Source organism: Corylus avellana, chromosome 9, assembly GCF_965113065.1.
Source record: "Corylus avellana chromosome 9, dhCorAvel1.hap1.2, whole genome shotgun sequence".
Lineage (NCBI taxonomy): Eukaryota > Viridiplantae > Streptophyta > Magnoliopsida > Fagales > Betulaceae > Corylus > Corylus avellana.
In genome coordinates this window covers 8,517,075-8,538,380 of record NC_142498.1, presented here as the reverse complement: position 1 = coordinate 8,538,380, position 21,306 = coordinate 8,517,075, and the positions used below count along the sequence as shown (strand labels likewise).

The window sequence follows — 21,306 nt, the reverse complement described above, 5'->3', positions numbered from 1 at the left end:
AACTTTGTTTTAATCAATAAGTGGGGGTACTATTTTGCGATACAATTGAAACTATGTGAGTAAAAATAAAGGCGTTAAACCATAGGGGCAAAAAGTATTTAACCCAAAATAATACTAAAAATTAAAATTATGTCCAATAATTATCTCCACAATTTCAACCTTGGACGCCCAATAGGTCTAAGGTTGAAACTGTAAAGGCGCCGAGTAAAAATGTTTTAAGGTCGAAGGTTGAAACTGTAAAGGCGACAGCAGTCGCCTTCCAAAATGACTATAATCCTCCTCCTCCAGGCGTAGGTGAACTCACTGAAATGTTTCTTTAAGCCTTCTCGTCAGAGAGACAAAACAGAGGCAAAGATTACAGAGACACAGAGAGAGAGAGATGGTTGTACTTCTTCAGCTTCCAAGATTTCACGCATCGGTGTTTCTCACCAAACCGGCATCTCTCTGCAAAACCCATTTCAATCTTCTTCTAAAACCCAAATTACCCATTACAATCAAATCCACTCTCTCAACCGCCTCCGGTCCTACGGAAAATATCGATATCTCGGAGGAAGACACCCACGTCCAACTTTCGCTTGAGAAGCTCTTTGTCCCTCCGGAAACCGACGTTCCTTCCGCTGGTGCTACTTCCAGTCTGACTGCGAGAATCTTGAAGGGCTCGAATATTGTGCTGGCTAAGTACGCGAGGGACGCTCAGATTGCACAAGCCGAGTTTGTCAAAAGCAGTGTCAAAACCGAGGATTGCCCCTCCGATGGCCTCCCTGAGTTTGCGCTTGTAGGCCGCTCCAATGTTGGCAAGTCCTCGCTGCTCAACTCGCTTGTTCGCCGCAAGCGCCTCGCCCTTACGTCCAAGAAACCTGGTGAGACTGTTATTTAGATTGGATTAACATTTTTTTTTTTTTTTTTTTTGGGGGAGGGGGGGAGTGTTGCATTGGTTTTGTTGGAATCTTTGGCTTTGCATGGTTGATTGGCTTAAATTATGGATATGCTATAAATTGAGAAGTACCATGGCAAATTTGCAACCTTTTTTTCTTGGTAGTGTTGTAATGTGGACTTACTACATTGTGGAATTAATTGGGATGATTGTCTGGCAATGATGCTGGTATAAAAATGCTTATGTGAGTTATACATGTGATTCTGGATTACATTTAGAGTGTGGATATTTTTTGTTCCTGTGAAGAGGGACCATTGTCGATGAAGTTTCCTCGTCAGTGAATGACAAAAACTGTCGGGAAGATAAATACTTGAGTTGTTAAGTGAGACTTTAGAGTTCCAGTTTGACCTAAAGCTTAAGCATGTGGGTTTTGACCTAACTATGCTACATAACCAATCACTTTTGTGACTCTTATCCAATGTGAGATTTAAGCAAACCGTTTTTTAGGATCATTTGTGTAGGCTTGTCCATGTGATGCGTCATGTATCCGCTCAGCTACAATAAGGGCCTGTCATTTATTGATTTATCATCTATGTCTCTGCTCTAAGTGCAAAAGGGACCATTTTCTACTCTAATTACTAAAGGGACCGCTCCTGCTCTCATTGTGAAAAAGATCATTCATGGTCTAATTGTGAAAGGGACAACTATCATCTACTTTGTCGGTCACTATCATTAATGCTGGTATCACTTGTTGGGGAATTAAAACATCTGGAGAGTCCTCAAGTGAGATCTTGATGTAATGTGTTGAGACGCCCTCTTAACCCAAAAAGTTTAAGACTACGGGTTTGGATCAAATTACAACTCGTTCTTGTGGTTATTATCTGATATGGAAGTGAACTATTCACACTCACATTTGCCTACTCCAACAAAACTGTAAAAGAAAAAGAATCTTGTTATGACTATCTTGAGTTCTTCTATACGAGATGATTCAAGTGGCACAATGGCACTCTCTTGTAACCGCATTCACTAATTTATCCTTGCCCTTAGTGCACCCTTTGTAAACAGACGTAGCTGCTCAGAGATGTTCAATTTTTAGTTACCTTACATGTTCTGTTGCTGTTATTCTCACTAATTTGTAATGCAATTCATTTCTGCGTCCTTAGTGGTTTAGTCTGGCTTTGTATATTATATAAAGATGACGTGATAAAACACTAACAAACTTTCAAGTAGAACTTCCAATTATCTTCTGCTATGATCTTTTTAGTACGTGAAAATGATCTCTGAGTTAACTATCCATTTTCTTTTTTTGCATTGTAGGGAAGACTCAATGCATCAACCATTTTAGGATCAATGATAGCTGGTACCTGGTGGATTTGCCTGGATACGGGTATGTATAGTTGAAAGCTATAAGTGCTTGCTTTTTCCATGGTTCCTTTGTTTATTTTCTGATCTTTGGTTTTGGAGATTGAAGCAGAAATTTTAGGAAATGTGAAAATTGGTAAAGTTAAGACACATTAGATCAAATGATTGTTATGATATGAGCTGGTGCTTTTTAGGGAATTGAAAAACTTTCAAGCCTTCAAGGAGCAATAAATCTTCTAGTTCCTGAATTCTTGTGGGTTAATTTGTTTTAGTTATACTGTATCGCCTGGTATATGTAGCCTTGCATTCACTAATTAGATTTTTTTGTTAAAATTTTGATTTGCTTTTAATTTTCAAAATAGGTATTAAAATTCCACAAGTTCTCTCATAACTTGAGGTTTCGCAAGTATTTGAACAGTTTGTTTTGTACTAGGACTCAGATTTCCTTTATAAAAGAATTTCATTTGTAAAGATGAACATCTATCAACAAGAGTTTGATTCCACTGCTTCTCCTGTTTTCTCCCTGTCATTCAACTCTATTGTCGTGACATTGTTCATTGTGTATGCTGACTAGGTATGCAGCTGCGCCACAGGAACTTCGCATAGACTGGGAGAAGTTCACTAAAGACTATTTTCTGAATCGACCAACGCTTGTTTCTGTTTTTCTTCTCATAGATGCTAGCATTCCTGCCAGAAAAATTGATCTTGAGTATGCTAGTTGGCTAGGTGTGAATCAGGTAATATCATTTCCTGTAATTTTCTACTGGAACCAAGAAAGATGCTATGATGTGAAATAATAAAAATGACTGAAACTGGATCTGAAAATTATGCAATCATTTCAAACTGTTAATCCCAAGTATATTGACTTAATTCACATGCTTATGTTGATAGCCATCAACTGTAATGGCTTACGTTTTCCATCTGTCAATTCCCCTCTTTAGCTGTTTAGGGCAAGTTATGGGCACTGAATATATTGGCAACACCTATATATATATATAAGGCCTGAGTTCCTGAAGAAGTGTTCTATTACAGTTCTCAGGGAATGCTGCTTTTTTTTGTTTCCTTCTCTAGATGATGAATGTGGTTGCTTGGACACTTGGGTTTGATTCCATCAATTTAATTAGCACCCAAAATTTCAGTTTCTTATATGAATGTATTATGAATGGGTTTGATATTCTCTAGTTGGGCATAACTATTTTTATTTGTTTGAGGGATGAAACAACAAGATGAACAAGAACGTATGAATGTATTTATTCATTGTGAAGGGAAAGATGTATGAGAGTGCATATACTGTCTTTCAGATTCCCATGACATTGATCTTCACCAAATGCGACAAGCGGAAGAAGAGAAAGAATGGAGGGAAAAGACCAGAAGAAAATGTGAATGATTTTCAGGAGTTGATACAAGGCTTCTTCCAGACAACACCACCTTGGATTATGACTAGCAGCGTTACCAATCAGGGTCGTGATGAGATACTACTGCATATGGCTCAGTTACGGAATTACTGGCTCAAGCACTAACAAGTACATGCCCTTCCTGTCCCAATTAGGTGTGTGATCCTTTAACCTTGCTATATTGGGTAATATTATCAACATTGCTGTAGCTAAGGCTGTAAATCCATGCGTAAACTTTTTTTCCCTCCTGTTCCTGGTGGGAATAGAAATTCTCAAATTTTTAAGTTTAGACAACATATTGAGATGGCTTTGAATTATTGCACTTGAAATTATGTTAAATTTCACAGCGGCGTGTGTTCTTGACAAAGAAAATAGTATAGTGCTTCATCCTGCCGTACAAGGTTGTTTATTGCTGATTTCTACCATTATGAAGCCGTGAGGCAGCAGTAACGCCCTAAGCTAATCTACAGATGGACAAAGAGGATATTCAGAAGGGTGGAACTCGATATTGTACAATAGGAGCCTGCATGTTGTACAATGTTACAATCCAATTCTATGGAATCTTCTTTTCTTTTTTTCTTTTTTCATTTTCTATTTTTGGTAACTCAGTAGGTACCAACATTAAGAAACGCAGAAACTTTTTGTTCATGTTGAGTGAAAATATGGCTCTTGATTGTAGTGTTTATAACATCATATAGTAAGTAAATCTACTGAAACCTTCACTTATCTTATTTAGTCAAAGAAAAAGGTTGAATGCCTGAATTCTTGCAGTTGAATTGCTTCCTGCTTGGGCCAGAAGCGTCAAGGAACAATAAGGAACCCAAGCAAGTAGGATGAAGTTTCAAGGAACATTATGTTATTTTGCCTATGTCAGACATGTCAACACGCTTCCACCACCACTCTCTACTTTCAACTCTTCCCTGGGCTCCTCTAAGCCTATCTCCAACAACTTCCTCCTCTCCTTCATTGCTCTGGGCCTCAAGCTATTATGGGGGCTTTAATGCGGGGCTCTGTCATGGGATGTTTGTGTTTTTGGGATTCGGCTTAGGTGCAGTAGTGCAAAACTACCGCACCATGCAGTAGTCCAAAACTGCACCGTTTGGTGCAGTTTTGAGAAGGAAAAATTCAAAACTGAACCAAACGGTGCAGTTTTGGGCTGGGAAAAAATAGGTTTTTTTAAAAATATAACAAACAATTATTTAAGAATTAAAAAATATAAAAAATTAATAATTAAAAATATTTTTCATTTTGGCCAAGGGGTGGCTCCACCCCTTTCATTTTTTTTTCCTCTTCTATTTTTTTAATACTTTTAGTTTTTAAATATTTTTCTTTTTCTTTTTCTTTTTCTTTAAAAGAACTATTTGTTTATTGCCCAAAACTGCACCAAACGGTGCAGTTTTGGACTACAGCATGGTGCGGTAGTTTTGAACTACCGCACCTAAGCCTTGCCCGTGTTTTTGTGAATGACGTGGTATAAGGGCTTGTTTGGGAAAGCTACCGAACTCAACTTTTTCAAGCTAATTTTTTTGTTGAATTGATGTTTGGGAAAACACTACTTTTTTTAACCCAACTTAAAAATATCATTAATAAAAATTTAAAAAATTTAATAAAAATAAAAATATATATTTAGAGTTGGTGGCCGGATCAACCTTAGGAGTTTGAGAGTGGCCGATCCACACCTATATGATTATGTCCCCTAGTTTTGGCTCTAAGAGGGAGTCAAAATAAGTACGTTAACCAAATATTGTAAGGTTTAAAGTGGGCCTCAAGACAATGATTTTTTAAATTTTCTACTACTCTGATTGCCCTTGGTTTTACTCGGTCTAAAGCTAATTATTCACTCTTCACGCAGCCTCAAGGGTCTTCTTACATTGCTTTGCTAGTTTATGTTGATGATGTTGTCATAGTTAGCAATGACCCCACTGCAATGTCTTCATTCATTACATTACTGAATGACAAGTTCCATCTCTAGGATTTAGGATATCTAAAGTACTTCTTTGGTTTAGAGATGGCAAGATCTACTGACGGCATTTCGATTTGTCAAAAGATGAAGGTGATATTTTATTATATTCTATTAGTTATAGGTGCCTAGTTGGTAGACTCTCCTGTCTAATTTGAACCACCCCCAAACAACGGCATTGGTTTCGAGGGTGGCCGGCCGGCTCCATTAGTTTCTGGCAGTTTTTGAAGGTAGCTTATCATCCCCAGGCGAGCCACGCCCATACACCTGGGGATGTCTGATCCACCCCAATTTTAATTTTAATTTTAATTTTAGTAATTTTTTATTCATTTTTAATTATATTTTTTTTATAATTATATTTTATACTCTTTAAATCATCCAAACATAATCTCACTTCGGTATTCACAATTTTTAAACAGAATACAAAAAAATCATCCAAATTCTAACAACCACCAATGAAGCTCCAACCAATTCACCTCAAATTGTTTAGCTCCAACTAATTCATATCGCATAACCTGAACATATTCAATGGAAAGAATAAAGAGTTTACCTTATACAAAGATGAGTGTTATACTTTCTAAAAAAATCTCCAAAATATGCTTTCCCAATGACGTGTCACAATCCCATAAAATATTAACACATTTTTCAAAATAATAGATTACATAGAATTGTGACACATCATTTAAAGAACAAATTTTAGAGCAAAACTTTGAGAAATGTAGCGTTTCTCTGCAAAGAGATGGTCTAAATCAGGTCTTTCACAACCTCATGAAACACCAAAACAGATTGAGACAAAAACACCCATCACAAGTACACATTCTCTCACGACATTCTCCAAAATCTGAAACCCATACCAAAAGAACCCTATTTGATACATATTCTCAAGAGAGTACCATTGAAACCAGAAGAATCGAACTCCTAATGCTCCCATTTCACTCCAATAAAATGGAATGACTCTGGCAATATGCCATGAATAGCAACAGCCATCAAAAGCCAAGCGAAAACAAACAGTCATAAAGCTGAAACTAAAAATATTAAGCAGCAGACATGAAATAATCACATCAGGCACAATTTCTCAACATCGGAAACCTATTCATAAACACACAAGAGAGACTAGTTCAAAGAAATTACTACCGATTATCAAAATTTAAGCAGAGATAACTCCAAGATAAATTAAAGTAACACTCGTACAATGATTCAAAATTTGATTTGAGAATTCCGGAATATAATATTTAAAAAGAAAGAAAACAGAACAGCATGCCCTTCCACACTTCAAGGGGCTGCAGATGTTCCCTTGTTCCTTGGAGTTGCTTGAGTACCTAAACAAACACATAAGATAGCCAATCATTTAGCCAAAACAAATCAAGAAAATCAAGAGCATTATAATACATAAGCAAAGAGGCAAAATGATAAATAGAGAAAGAAATTTACCTTCTCGAAAGTTAGTCTTGAACCTGCGAGGCACATGACGGAGGTACCTCATTCGGCCGGTTCCGGTTGTCTTTCTGCGAATGGCCTTCTCACTCCAGTTATCTGAAACAAAACCCAGAAAACAGGTCACATCAAGGTGTAAATAATTCCACTAAAAATTACAAGAACTCAATGCTTTAAACTAGGGCTACCAATTTTTGATACAACTAGCGAACCTGACACAAACCCAACACGAAATTTAAAAGTTAGAGTTTATGAGTCTAACCGGTTTAGTTAAATAGGTCAAGTTAAAATTGACCTATATAGTCTTATACTAATACTTCGACATGGCCCAAATCCAACACGCGACATAATGGTAGGCAATTTTTGACAAGACCTAAGAACCCAATACAAAATTAGAAGGTTATAGTTGAGGAGTTTGACCCATTTAATTAAATAGGTCGGATTAAGATTGACCTATATAGCCTTATATACATACCTCAACACGACCCTAACCCAACACGCAAACACTAATTGTCACCCCTACTCTAAATGACAAACAAGCAAAGTTAAAATGGCCAGATAGTTCTAACAAAGAACAACAGCTTGAAACACCAATCCAGATTTTCCGTTCATTAATATTATTGTTCTTTTCACTGGACATCAAAAATGAATTCGAAATCCCAGTTGCTTTTTTAAATTTCTGCCCTTTCAACGCAACCAAAAAAAAACTAATAACTAAAACTAATCCCTATACTAAAAAGAGAAAACACAGTAAACCAAAGAATCAGATCACATCAAAGACCAGATACACAATACACACACGCACACATATCCGCGAAGAGTAATCTCGAATAATTTAGGAGCAGAATTAAATAGAAGGAAAAAAAAAAAAAAAAAGAAAAAAAAAAAGAAAGAAAAAACACGTTACATTTTCTGACGCGGCTAGCAGGAAAGGCACAGGCGGAGCAGCGACTCTTCTGGAGGTGGAAGCTTCTGCGTCCACATCGCACACATAGCGTGTGGGTCTTGTTCCTCCTCTTCCCAAAGCTCCCTGTTCCTTTTCCCTGTTCAAATCAACGCCAACCATTATATACATGCACACAGATACACAAAAACAAACAAACACTTAATACAGGGATAGAGAAAATACCATTTCTTTGGTTGCAGAAAGAAACCCTAGCTTCGGAGGATTTGACTATAAGCTCTCTATATAGTAATGTGAAATTAGGGTTCATGTTTTTGTTTCTGGGCTGTTCGATCATCGGCTTATTATTCGGCCAGGTTATCCACATCAGCCCTAATTCGTCACAAACTAAAGTGGGCCGGAAACCTAAAGAGACAAGAAGTAGATAATGGGCTTTACATAGACAAAAATTAAAATAAAATAAAGAGAACAATGGGCTTATCTTTGAATCCAGAAAATACATTTTTGGGCTCTTTGAATTACTATGAAATTCATAGAAGAGAATGACCCTCCGAAGTTGGATCAAGGGTTCCTCTGGTCTTCTTGTGAGTAGTGATGAATGACGTATATGAGTAATGATATTGGGCACATAAGCGCGAATGCAAGAATTATGATTCTTTTCGGTTTAAATGAATATGAGAATATTTAGTTAGTTATATTTGAGAAATATTTTTGTTCTTTTAAAAAGTAAAAAAACAAAAATACCCATCACATATGCTCTTTCTTTTTTTTTTTTTTTTTTTTTTTTTGGTGGGGTTCCCATCACATATACTTGAATGCATAGTGTTTACGCCAAGTGATGTGGCACATGACACGTTGGTAAAAAAAAAAAAAAAAAATTGAAAAACTTGTGCGTGTTTTCCCCAAAATTATTCCCCTCCACCACACATTTCATTTCCCTCCAAATTTTTCCTCAAACTCATTCTCCCTCCCACCGTGCACCAAACCTGTGCATGTTTTTCCCAAAACTCATGTGAGAGCTCTCCCTGTCTCACGACTTCCTCTCTCTCTCTCTCGTCTCTCTCACATGAGTTTTTGTCTTTACAAAAAAGGAATGGATTACGAAACAAAGGATGTGGCCTGAGGTAATTTTCTCCGACTCTCTCTCTCTCCTTGTTGTGATTTTCTGTATGGGTTCTTGAAGATTTGAGGCTGTAGAAATGCTTGGGTTGGGTGATTACAAATTGATGTTTCATTCATAGCCATTCAAAGATTAAAAATGAATTTCTTAGTTAATTTGGTTGATAGTTATGGATTTTTGGAAATTAAGATGGTTAAACCAAAAGCTTCTCTTTATATCTAAATTTTGGATTGAGTAGGATGATTGTATAGATTCAATTGTTGATACCCGATCGATTTATGGCCGATAAATCCATTTCCATGATTAGTTGATTGACATTGATTTGGTATTATGAATTTGAAAGGGAAGATTGAAATGGTTGGGTCTTGCTTATTTTTCTGCTTTAACCAAATTTAGCTTGTGGGGCATGCTTGTATATTAAAGTTTAATCTGGATCTTTTGTGATGATGATGTGTATAGTATGATTTCAGTTAATGTGATGATTCTTAGTAAGTGCTCTGGTTGTAATGATTAATATTGATAGAATGATATAAATCATAATATTTCCATTGCTTAGTATTCTCTTTTTAAAAAGTACAGATCTCTAAGTCTTATTCCTTGTGGAATGGGATTGGGCGTGAAATTAATTATTAGTTAATTGATTTCTTGGGGCGTTACAACAGTAATCTCAGATAATTTATTTTCATTTTCTGCATAATTTTTACTTTGTTTTATCTAATATGTGATTCTATCAGTCAGTTACAAGTTAATTGGTATGAGTGTATTGCAGTAACCATTCCAAATTGGATCGAATTGATCGGTTTAATTTTGGGGGCGTTACATTAACAAAAGGTTAACTAATTTTCATTATGGATTTCACTCATTTGCAGAGCAAAGAAAGCGGATTGCCCCAACTAATGTTATCCTTGGGAATGCATAAGTGAAAGAACTCAAGAACCAATTCTACACCCAAAGTGGTCAATCGAAGAGAATAGACAGAGCTAACACTAAACAATAGTTAGAGTTCAGAAATAAACAACACAAACTCAATCATAATAAACACAAGAGTTTTATTGACGAAGTATAAAACCTTTTGAATACATTAAAGAGAAAAACCATTCCGAAGTAGTCAAACCCGTAAAATCACTATGAGAAAGATACATAATATGGACACAAGGAACTTACAACCTGCCTCATCGACTCCTTCGATAGGCCTTAACAAATGAAGATAGATGAAATTTGTCCACAAAACATCACCAATAGAACATCAATACATCAAGAGAAGGCAAGCTCTCAGCATAATACATCATCTCTTGGTAAATGAAGCAACAAGCACACCATAATGAAGCAAGAACAAAATGAAGAAAGAACACCTCTAGAGTCTAATCTAAGTTAAATATAGTTAGCTTGTTTAGCTCTCTGATAAGTACTAAAATATATATATTTTAGCCCCTTAATTTACATATGTTAATCTCTTAGTGTTTTCTTGTGCACTTGCAAGTAAAACGTTCCAAATATTGTCTATTAATTTAGGTGGTATTTGGTACAACACTTTCCAAATGAGCATAAAGTTTTATTTATATTATTGATGTGTTGTTTTGTAAAGCAAAATTTATTAATAATAAATTACCACTCGCAATAGAACGAATCCTTGTAGGATAGGACTATATAGAGAGTGTCGAAACTCAAGGACTGCGTTGGCATTGTTATTATGTTTGTCAAGATTAAGTCTAACTGAATTCACAAGAAGATTTTTTTATTTTTATTTTTATTTATTTTTATTTTTTTTATTTTATTGTAAATCTAAATGAATAAAAGTAAATGTAAAGTAATTGCAATGGAGGAAATAATAGGGGATTGACTTCACCACTAACTGCATAACAATGGTTAATCATAAATTAACAAGGAAATTCATTCTATGCGTTGTTGTGCGTTTTAAAATGATACTCGCAAGTGCACGAGTCGTGTGCAATATAGATTATGCAAGTGCGAGGTCGATCCACAAGGAATTGTGTCGTGAAATTCAATTTCTATCTAAATTAATCCTATTTTAACCTAGTTCTGAATTTGATGTGATTTTGTTGTGCAAAAAGATAAACTAAATTAAATTGATTAAAACCAAATGATAAAAAGCACTATGGTTTTCAGAATCCACTTCACCAAATTAAAGCATACATTCTCATGTGTTTGTTCATACATCCGACAAGCAATTAAACCTTATGCATGTTCTATTGTTTTTATAAAATTAATCTATTAAACATTCAATAAATCTATCATAATTACAAATCACAACGAATATCCAACTCAGACCAAAACATCCAATGTATCCATTTGAATTATGAAAAACAATGGATATCCAATTTTAGTCAAAAGATTCGATGTATCCGTTAGATGAAATACAATGAATATCCAACGTTTAATCAAACGAATAATTAAACAATCAATTAAAAGGGTTTAATCTAATAACTGAATTGAAATAGAACATCATATATATATATATATAAATGTTGGAATTGTACGAACATACATGAGAAATATAAAACTAATCAATGGTGAGGCTTCATCTTCAACCTTAGTTGAAGATTCTAGCCTCTCATGACTACAAAAAGCCTAAAAATACTAATTGAATTCATGGAAACAAAGAAACTTACGAAGGGAAATCGTTTTAGAGTTACAAAATGTCAACAAGACAAAAAATACACTAAACGGTGCCCCCCTTGGTGCGTTTTTAATGAAAAGAATGATATTTATAATGTTAATTAGGGTTTTAGCCCTGCCAAGTCAGACGAGTGCGCTCGAGCGCACACTAGGTGCCCTCGAGTGTGCGCTCAAGTGCACTCGAGCATGTATCACTCCTCCTGCGGCGCAGCGCGCTGCTAGATTGCTATGGGTGTGTATGCGCTTGAGCATAAGGCTTTTGCGATCGAGCACATATGCACTTGAGCTTAGAAGTGTGTGCTCGATCCTACTTTCAAAAATGCACTTGATTCCACTTCCTTGCAATTTTCACCTTAAAGCCATAGTTTTCCCTTAGCAACTTGCAAAACACTAGAACACTAAAATTAACACAATCATCAGAAAATAATAAGGTTAAATGATTAACAAATGCAAATATTAATGGGGCCAAATATACAATATTTGGCACTCATCAAATACCCCCAAACTTACATTTTGCTAGTTCCTTAGCAAAACAAAATGAAAAATAAAATGAAAAATAAAATGAAAACATGAAATATAAGTTCGCTGTCATAGGAGAGACGATTGCATTTAGGATATGCAACAAGCCTTTTAAACCCCTAGGCATCCCTAAAAGACGAGTGAAGTCTCGTGAGGGTTTAATAGCAATGATACCCACAAACATTTTTAGCACTATGTTATTGACAAACATGAACTTCCACACAAACACATGGTTCTTACATCATAGCATGTTTAACAAAATGAACACCACAATCACATCATCAGGACATCCAAAGTCAATTCACTCATAAATGGAAAATTTGAGACAACACATGCTCTAATAAGTGCATAGTGAGATTAACATACAATCATGAGGCTTCATTTTTTCTCAAAGTTTTGTGTACCTCAAAATTCATAGGAATTCTCTTAGATGAAATCAACCAAGGCTGAAATCAAGATATGCATTTTTTATTTTTTTGTGTAGGCTGTGCAATGCTCGGCTCCCTTAAGCTTTCTAATTGACCTATGTAACGAGTGTTGGGCCAGTAACTCCCAAACTAGATGGTTTTAGGGCACTAGATGAGGAAACATCCCCCTCTAAGGGCTTAATTACTCAAGTCAAAAAGGCTACAAAGCCAAACTAGCCATACAATCAATCAAATTGAATTTCACACATTTTTACTCGAATACTCAATGCTTAGTGATGCAAGAGGTCTGGTTACTCAATGGGAGACTCAAACTGAATTTTTTTATTTTTATTTTTATATATTTTCAAGCCGAGGTTTCATCAACAATTCATCCTACAAATCTCAAAATACACTCTATCCAATTCAAATCTCATACCTCACAAATTCTATGCTAATATGCTTGTGATGATCAACTAAAACATGTGAAGTCTCTCTAATTCAACAAATGAGTCCAAAGACTCAGATTTCTAATGACATGATGTGTTCTAGATGTTAAACAAACCAATGACATGCAAACCATAGTCACAGTGTCACTCATGCAAAATCAACAACATAGCACAATTTTTTTTGAACACATAAACAACAAAAATAACAATAAAAAGATAGAAATGTTGTCCCCACCCCCAAACTAAAATGACACATTGTCCCCAATGTGGCCAGAAATACAATACCGAATGGGTGGCACACGTTGGGCGTAACGTGAGAGAACGTTCCCCCAAACTTGAATGTAAGACACTCGTCCTGAAATACACAACAAAAACAAGAACAAAACAAACAAACCAAAATTAAATGACAACAAAAAACTAAAAGTAACAAAGGGTTGCATCCCACAAGCGTTAAGTTGATAGTCTTCAGCCAGACTTTCCACAATAGGTGCGCTACATGATCCAAACTACATGCGACAGTAGGCAAGCACACCAAAAGGGACTGTGAGGGTGGTGTTCTCTTGCTCGTTGGGTTCCAAAGGAACTTGGTTGTAGTTGGAGTAACCATCAAGCACATAGTAGTAGGGATGTCCAGCTAACCGTTCCACTAACTGATCAATGAACGGGGAAGGGAAATGATCTTTCCTTGTAATGGCCTTCAGCTTGCTGTAATCAATGCACTTTTACCATCCTGTCTGAACACGAGTAGAGAACAACTCGTGATCCTTTTTCCTTCCCATGGTCACACCTAGCCACTTAGGCCACACATGAATGGGTCTAACCCATTTGCTTCATAAATCAACTTGAAAGGCTAAACTGCTAATGAATATGGGTTGGGGAATGATATCTCAGTGGTTTACCCATTCTCTGGCTCCTCAGGAATGGGATCCAAAACAGCTTCAGCTTGCTCAACTAATTCATCAAAGTCCAGATCATATCCAAATTGAGCAAAGCATTCTAGCACAGGGTCCTCCAATCTTGGCTCACTCACAGCTCAGCTGGCTCAAGTAACTTGTCAAGGTCCATATCGCCTCCACATTGAGCAAAGCTCTCCACCTCAGGATCCTCAATACTTGGTTCATACAAAGGCCCAGCTTGCTCGAGTAACCTATTAAGGTCGAGATCACCTCCAGATTGTGCAAAACACTCTATCTCAGTATCTTCAATACTTGGCTCAAACAAAATCCCAACTTGGCTAAGTAGCCTGTCTAAGTTCAGATCTTCTCCATCTTGAGTGAAACACTCCACCTCAGGGTCCTCCAAGCTTGACTCACTCACAATCTCATAAGTTATCTCTTCAATTAGGCACACATTGTGGACCTCATCATAGTCAAGTGGCTGCTTATTGATGCCAAAGATGTTTAGCTCCACTGTCATATTCCCAAAAGAAGTTTTCATTACCCCAGTCCTACAGTTGATTAGGGTGTTAGCCGTAGCTAAAAAAGGTCACCCTAAAATCATCAGAATTGGGCTCCCAACATTATGAACTAGTTCCATGTCTATCATTATGAAGTCCACAAGGAAATAAAACTTGTCCACCTTGATGAATACATCCTCAATTATTTCCCTTGGTCTCTTCACTGACCTGTCAACCAATTAGAGTGTTATAGATGTGGGCTTCATTTCTCCCAACCTCAATTGTAAGTAGACTGGATTGGGCAAGAGATTCACACTTGCTCCAAGATCCAATAAAGCCCTGTTAATCCGGCTGACTCCTATCATGCAAGAAATGGTAAGATACCCAGGGTCCTTATACTTGATGGGAAGCTTGCATTGAAGGATGGAGCTGACTTGCTTCGTTAGAAATGCTTTCTTTGGGACATTTGTCTTTCTTTTGACAGTGACCAAATCCTTCAAGAACTTAGCATAAGATGGCACCTGCTGGATGACATCCAAAAATAGGATGTTTATCTGTACTTGCTTGAATACCTCTAAGATCTCAGAAAACTGTGCATTTTTCTTTGGGGCTTTCAATCTTTCTGGATAAGGAGCTTTTGGGATAAAACTCCTAGGGGGATCATCAACAATGGGTTGAACTATGGTAGGCTCAATAACTTTCTCTGCATTGTTGTGACTTTCTTGCCCTTGCGGCATAGCGGGATTCTCTTCTGGCAGAACCACTTGGTTGTCCACTTGTCTCCCTGATCTAAGTGTGACAATAGACTGCAATTGTTCATGCTCGTGCGCAAGATTTGAAGAATTTCCAGCCACAAATTGTTCCTTAGGGTTGGGCATAGGTTGACTAGGGAACTTTCCCTTTTCTCTTTCACCCAATTGATTTGCTATTTGTCCAATCTGAACTTCCATCTTAGCAATCGCTTGGGTATTCACCATAGTAGCATTCTTCACTTCACTTATAGATTGGCCTGTGAGCTGCATGAAGGCCTTGAGAGTGTCTTCCAAAGTAGATTGTGAAGAGGATGCTGGCACTTGATTGGGTGCTTGGTATGCAGGAGGTGGCACTGGATGAGCCAAGCAACCATGATTTTGAACTGGAGGAAGAAATCCGGGATGGACTTGATTTTGGGCATGATGAGGAGCCCCTCCTTAATTCACCAGTTGATTCTGCTTCCATGAGAAATTTGGGTGGTTCTGCCACCCTAGATTGTAGGTTTCTGAATATGGTCCATTTGACTGCTTCCGATAATCATTGAAAGCGTTCACTTGTTGCACAGGACACTTGACAAATGCTGGCATAGATGGACAATTCTGTGCTAAGTGCATAGGACTAGCACAGATGGAACAACTATCAACATTGAATGTGTTGGCAGCATTGATGGACTAGCTTACAGTGAGAGCGTCGACCTTCTTGGTGAGAGCATCTATCTTCATCCTCAAATCATTGTCTTCTCTCAACTCATAGATGCCTCCTTTCTTGGGGATACAGGCGGATTTGTCACAACAACTTGAAAAATTCCATTGCTGCGAATTGTCGGACAAGTTGTCCAATGCTTTGCATGCTTCATCCCTCGTCAAACTTAAGAATTCTCCCCCATTCATAGACTCGATCATACTACGGTTGGATAGAGTCAATCCTTGGTAGAAGAACTGAGCGAGCCTCCATTTCTCATATCCATGAGGAGGGCATCTTATAAGTAACTCTTTGAACCGCTCCCAACTCTTAGAAAATTTCTCATCCTCCTCTTGAGTGAAGGAGCTAATATCTTTTCTGCACTCATTGACTTTTGACATTGGGAAAAAGTTGTTGTAAAACTTGCTCAACAAGATTTCCCAAGATGTAATGGATCCGGGTGTGTTGGAGTCCAACCATGCCCTGGCTTTATCATGCAAAGAGAAAGGGAAAAGTCTAAGGTGGACAGACTCTTCACATGACTGTAAGGATTTTCAAGTTTTAAGCCATGAAATGAGGGTAGGAGTTGGATGTAAAGTGGGTGGCATTGGTTGAGGGCAATATGATACATGAAGGAGAATTGGTCACAACTGGTCCGAAAAAATCCCTAAGAGATCTGGTAAAGTCCACATTTTTAGGTTGATCTTCCATCTCAACATTCTCTCTCTCAACAGGTGCTCTCTAATTTCTCCTAAGAGTTTTGTCTATTTTGGGGTCTACAGATGTCAACTCTAAGTTCAAAGATCTCCGACCAAGCATACACCAAACAAAAATGCTAAAATAAAGTTACTAACAAAAACAAAATATTCACAAAAATGAGAAAAGCAAAAACAGAAAAGAAAAACAAAAACAGAAAATAAACTACTCACAAAATAGACCAAAAAGAATTTGAAAAACTTTTCTACTTAGCTGTTGTTAGTCTGTTGAGGCTGTCTGCAGAGGTGTGCTCGAGCATAGGTGAGGGGCGATCGAGTGCAGGCACATGTTGCTGCTGATCCGGTGCGCTCGAGCGGCAATGGTGTGTGCTCGAGCGTGCGTGTGCAATGCTCTTGAGCGCAGGCGTGAAAGTGTTGAGTGTAGATGCTGCTCGCTTGCTGCACTTATGCTTGAGTACACTCCATCATGAGTGAGGTGCACTCGAGCATACTTTGCCTGGTATGTTCGTCCGAGACCAGCAATAGAAACTAAAACAACCAAAAACACTTTCTCTTTTTATTTTTATTTTTTTAATTTTTTTTTAGTTTTTTAATTTTTTAATTAGTTTTGCAAACAGAAACAAAATAGAACAAAATAAAATTGCAAAAAGAAACTAACTAGTAGAAAAATCAAATCAATTGAGACAAAAAATTAAATTTCACAAACAAAAACAATTCCTTGGCAACGGCGCCAAAAACTTGTTGTGAGTTTTAAAATGATACTGGCAAGTGCATGAGTCGTGTGCAATATAGATTATGCAAGTGCAAGGTCGATCCATAGGGAATTGTGTCATGAAATTCAATTTCTATCTAAATTAATGCTATTTTAACCTAGTTCCGAATTTGATGTGATTGTGTTGTGCAAAAAGATAAACTAAATTAAATTGATTAAAACCAAATGATAAAAAGCACTAAGGTTTTCAGAATTCACTTCACCAAATTAAAGAATACATTCTCATGTGTTTGTTCATACATCCTGATGAGTGCCAAATATTGCATATTTGGACTCCTTAATTTGCATTTACTAAGCCTTTAGCTTTATTATATTCTGATGTTTTGGTTAGTTTGGGTGTTTTAGTATTTTGTAGGTTGCTAAGGGAAAACTATGCCTTTAAAGGGAAAATCCATCAATTCTGGGGCTTAAGACACTTCAGGGAGCATTGGCAGCAAATTTGGATCAAGCGATGATTCGCACCCGACGAGTCCCACTAAAAAGGCCATATCTAGAGTTGTAGAGCTCGGATTGAAGCGATCTTGGTGTCATTTGAAAGCTAACTCAAAGATATACAAAGTCATGTTTAACAAGAGTTTTCTAATTTCAAAGGTAGTGTGCTCGAGCGCACATACAGTGCGATCGAGCTCACTCGTGCCCATCGAAACTGGAAAGTGCATGCTCGAGTGCGATCGATCGCACCTAGAGTGGATCGAGCTCATTCGGCCGGCCTGGCAGCACTAAAACCCTAAAATTAGCTTATAAATATCATTATTTTGTATTGTAAACATGCGGAGATGCGCCGGGGGTGCCATGCTTTGTCAATTTTCATATTTTTTGGGTTTTCGGAGCTTTAAACTCCAATTCTTTTGTAAGTATTTCATTTTAATGAAGTTAATTTAGTTTCTTTATGATTTATTTTGCCATGAGAGGCTAAATCTTCAACTAAGGTTGAAGATGAAGCCTCACCATTGATTAGTTTTATGTTTTTATGTTTTGTTTGTACAATTTTGTCGTTTAATGTAATGTAAGTTCATTTCAATTCAACTGTATGACAAAAGTGTGATTGATTGTTGTTTATAAATCCTGAAAACGTTGGGTATTCATTGTGTTTCATCCAACGGATACATGGCATCTTTTGGTTTACGTTGGATATCCATTGTCTTTTTTGCAAAGCATGGATACATTGGATCTTTTGAACTAAACTTGATATGCATTGTTTTTCGTAAATACGAATGGATTCATTGAATTTTTCAATAGGATTTTATAAATACAAAAGAATATGCATGGGATTTTATTGAAATTTGGATATATGAACAAACATAATTATATGTGCTTTGATTTGGTAAGGTGGATTCTAAAAACCCTAGTGTTTTTATCATTTGATTTAATTTCAGTTTTTATTTAGTTTACCATTTTGCACAAACAATTCGGAACTAGGTTAAAATAGGATTAGTTTAGGTAGAAATTAATTTTTGCTAAACGATTCCCTGTGGATCGATGTCGCACTTGCACACGCTGTACTGCACATGACTCGTGCACTTGCGAGTAATTATAATTTGCACATCAAGTTTTTGGCGCCATTGCCGGGGAATTGTCTGTTTGTGAAAATTGATTTTTGTTTGAATGAATTTTATTTTCCTACTAGTTTAGGTAGATTTTTGTTTTCTTTTCTTTTTGCAATTTTATTTTATTTTATTTGTTTTTGTTTTTGAGATTTTATCTAACCAAAAAAAAAAAAAAGAAAAAGAAAAAAAAGAGTTGGTTGTTTTTGTGTTTCTGTTGTAGTGTCGACAAAACCAGTCCCTACTAGTGCGATCGATCGCACTGCACCTGCGCTTGAGCGCACTCGAGCACACAGGCAGCAAGCGATCGCACCTGTGCTCGACCCATCCCACGTTTGCGATCAAGCGCATGACACATTTGTGCTCAATCGCACTCACCTGTGCTCAAGCGCACTTCCAGAAATCAGCCTCAACAGACCGAAAGCAGCTAAGTAAAAAAAAGAAAAAAAAAAACATTTTTTGAAATTCTTTTTGTCCTTTTGTGTTTTCTATTTTTATTTTTATTTTTTTGTACTTTTGTTTATTCTATTGTAAACAAAAAAAAAAAAAAAGAAAAGAAAAAAAGAAAAAAAGGAAAAACAAAAACAAAAAAATAAAAAACAAAAATTTTGGTTACTATTTTTTGTGGGGCGTGCTAAATAGTGAGGGTAAAGCATGAATTTTCCATTTGGTAATTTTTATGCTTCTCATAGTGGTAGGATGCCAAATCCTACCAACTACCCTCACAATTTTCACCCACATGGACCATGTTCATATTGCTCCAACCCTTATCATAGTTTAGGAAATTGTCCATCCTAGGGACAATTTTCCAATTTTTCACATGAGTAGATGAACTCCAATTCCTTCAGTTCGGGGTCTGAATCAAATTTCAATTTCTACACCTCAGACTGAAGCAACCATTCTGATTTCTCGTGGCAAGCTCATGTTACTGGAAATTATGCTCCCTAATCCTATGAACTGCACCATCCTGAATATCTGCAGTTCGATAACCATTCTTCCATGCCTTCACCTTGCAATTACCCTCCTCAAGAATCATTAGTGCAACATTTTCCAACTGCTCATGTTGATGACTTAGAGGAGAGAGTGAACCAACTCATGGTAGCTAGGTGTGCCCATACCCAGCCTCCTCACACTCAAGCAACTCATAAGTCATGTTCATATTGTTATCATCCTTCCCACCGGATAGATGATTATCCATTCATTAACCATTACATGATTAATGAGGATGATGCTAGCAAGTCTTCACATGAGCATGTCCAAGCCACCACCACAATTGGGAGAGAGGAAATTATTGAGGAGATTGCTGATGCCAAGTCTTGAGGATGCTATGGAAGAGCGCTTTGATCAATTTGGAGGTGACCTAGACCTGGACAAGCTACATGAACATGTTGAGACTTCTGATGAGCCAAGTCTTGAAGATCCGTTGGGAGAGGGTTTTGATCAAATTGGATGTGACTTGAATCTTGACAAGTTCCTCAAGTAAGCTGAGATGTTTAGTGAGCCAAGTTTGGAGGATCCGTTGGAAGAGCGTTTTGCTCAATTTGAATGCGATCTAGATCTTGACAAGTTCCTTGAGCAAGCTAAAATTTTTAATGAGTCAAATCTAGAGGATCCTTTAAAAGAGTGTTTGGCTCAGTTTGAATTTGATTTGGATCTTAACATGGTACATGAGCAAGCCAAGGCCTTATTGGATCCCACTTCTGAGATGTAGACTGAGAATGGGAAAACCAATGAGATATCCGTCCCTAACACATCTTCATCAACAACTGAGCTTCTCATCATTGATAACGAGGAGGAAGAGAAAGAGGAGCACTTGGAGCAAGTTGAGCACCTAGAGCAAATTGAGCCGCCAAATCTGTCCAATGATAAGGAGGTGAGCACTAAAGCTCATTCCTTCATCACAATCCTTCTTGAGACACAGCATGAACCACAAGCTTCATCTTTTCAATGTCTCGAAGAGCCATCTTATGTTGAGATCTTCAAGGAATCATGCACACAAGGGCACAAATCCAGGAATAGGCGTCCTAAAGAAATCTTTCGAAGCAAGCAAGTTGGCTACATAAGATGGCGAAACATCCTTCCAGAGGGGCATCAAATTCTAAAGAAGAAAGGGTAGAAGGGATTGGTTGGACATCCAAATGATCGGGGAAAGCACTGTAAAATTTCTTCCCAATTTTAATTTCTGCACATTTTCTTTATTTCTTCTTTTCACTTTATTTCGTGTCATTTTCTATTTATTTCTAACAACAATTAACCTTGTGATGCGTGTTTCTGTGAGAAAATATTGCTATTAGTTCTGTTGATAGGTGTTTTGGTGTTCAAGTTTAGGGGACGCCCTGGCCTTTCCACACTTCGGTTTCCTCATTCCACGGTATTGTATCTCTTGA

At 37.1% G+C, this 21,306-nt stretch overlaps 2 protein-coding genes across 2 annotated transcripts; one reads left to right on the top strand and one right to left on the bottom strand.

Annotated features, from left to right (window-relative positions):
* Nucleotides 1-268: 268 nt before the first annotated feature.
* Nucleotides 269-4,442, top strand: LOC132189758 (P-loop containing nucleoside triphosphate hydrolases superfamily protein). Its single transcript, XM_059604541.2, has 5 exons — nt 269-860; nt 2,192-2,261; nt 2,811-2,973; nt 3,538-3,785; nt 3,978-4,442. The coding sequence occupies exons 1-4, from the start codon at nt 380-382 to the stop codon at nt 3,754-3,756; spliced, it is 933 nt and encodes a 310-aa protein (XP_059460524.2). The 5' UTR covers nt 269-379; the 3' UTR covers nt 3,757-3,785; nt 3,978-4,442.
* Nucleotides 4,443-6,704: 2,262 nt separating this feature from the next.
* Nucleotides 6,705-8,261, bottom strand: LOC132190097 (large ribosomal subunit protein eL37z). Its single transcript, XM_059604980.2, has 4 exons — nt 8,154-8,261; nt 7,932-8,067; nt 7,022-7,123; nt 6,705-6,909 (listed from the first exon to the last, which is right to left on the bottom strand). Exons 1-4 carry the CDS (start codon nt 8,154-8,156, stop codon nt 6,863-6,865), a joined length of 288 nt encoding a protein of 95 aa, XP_059460963.1. The 5' UTR covers nt 8,157-8,261; the 3' UTR covers nt 6,705-6,862.
* Nucleotides 8,262-21,306: the final 13,045 nt, after the last annotated feature.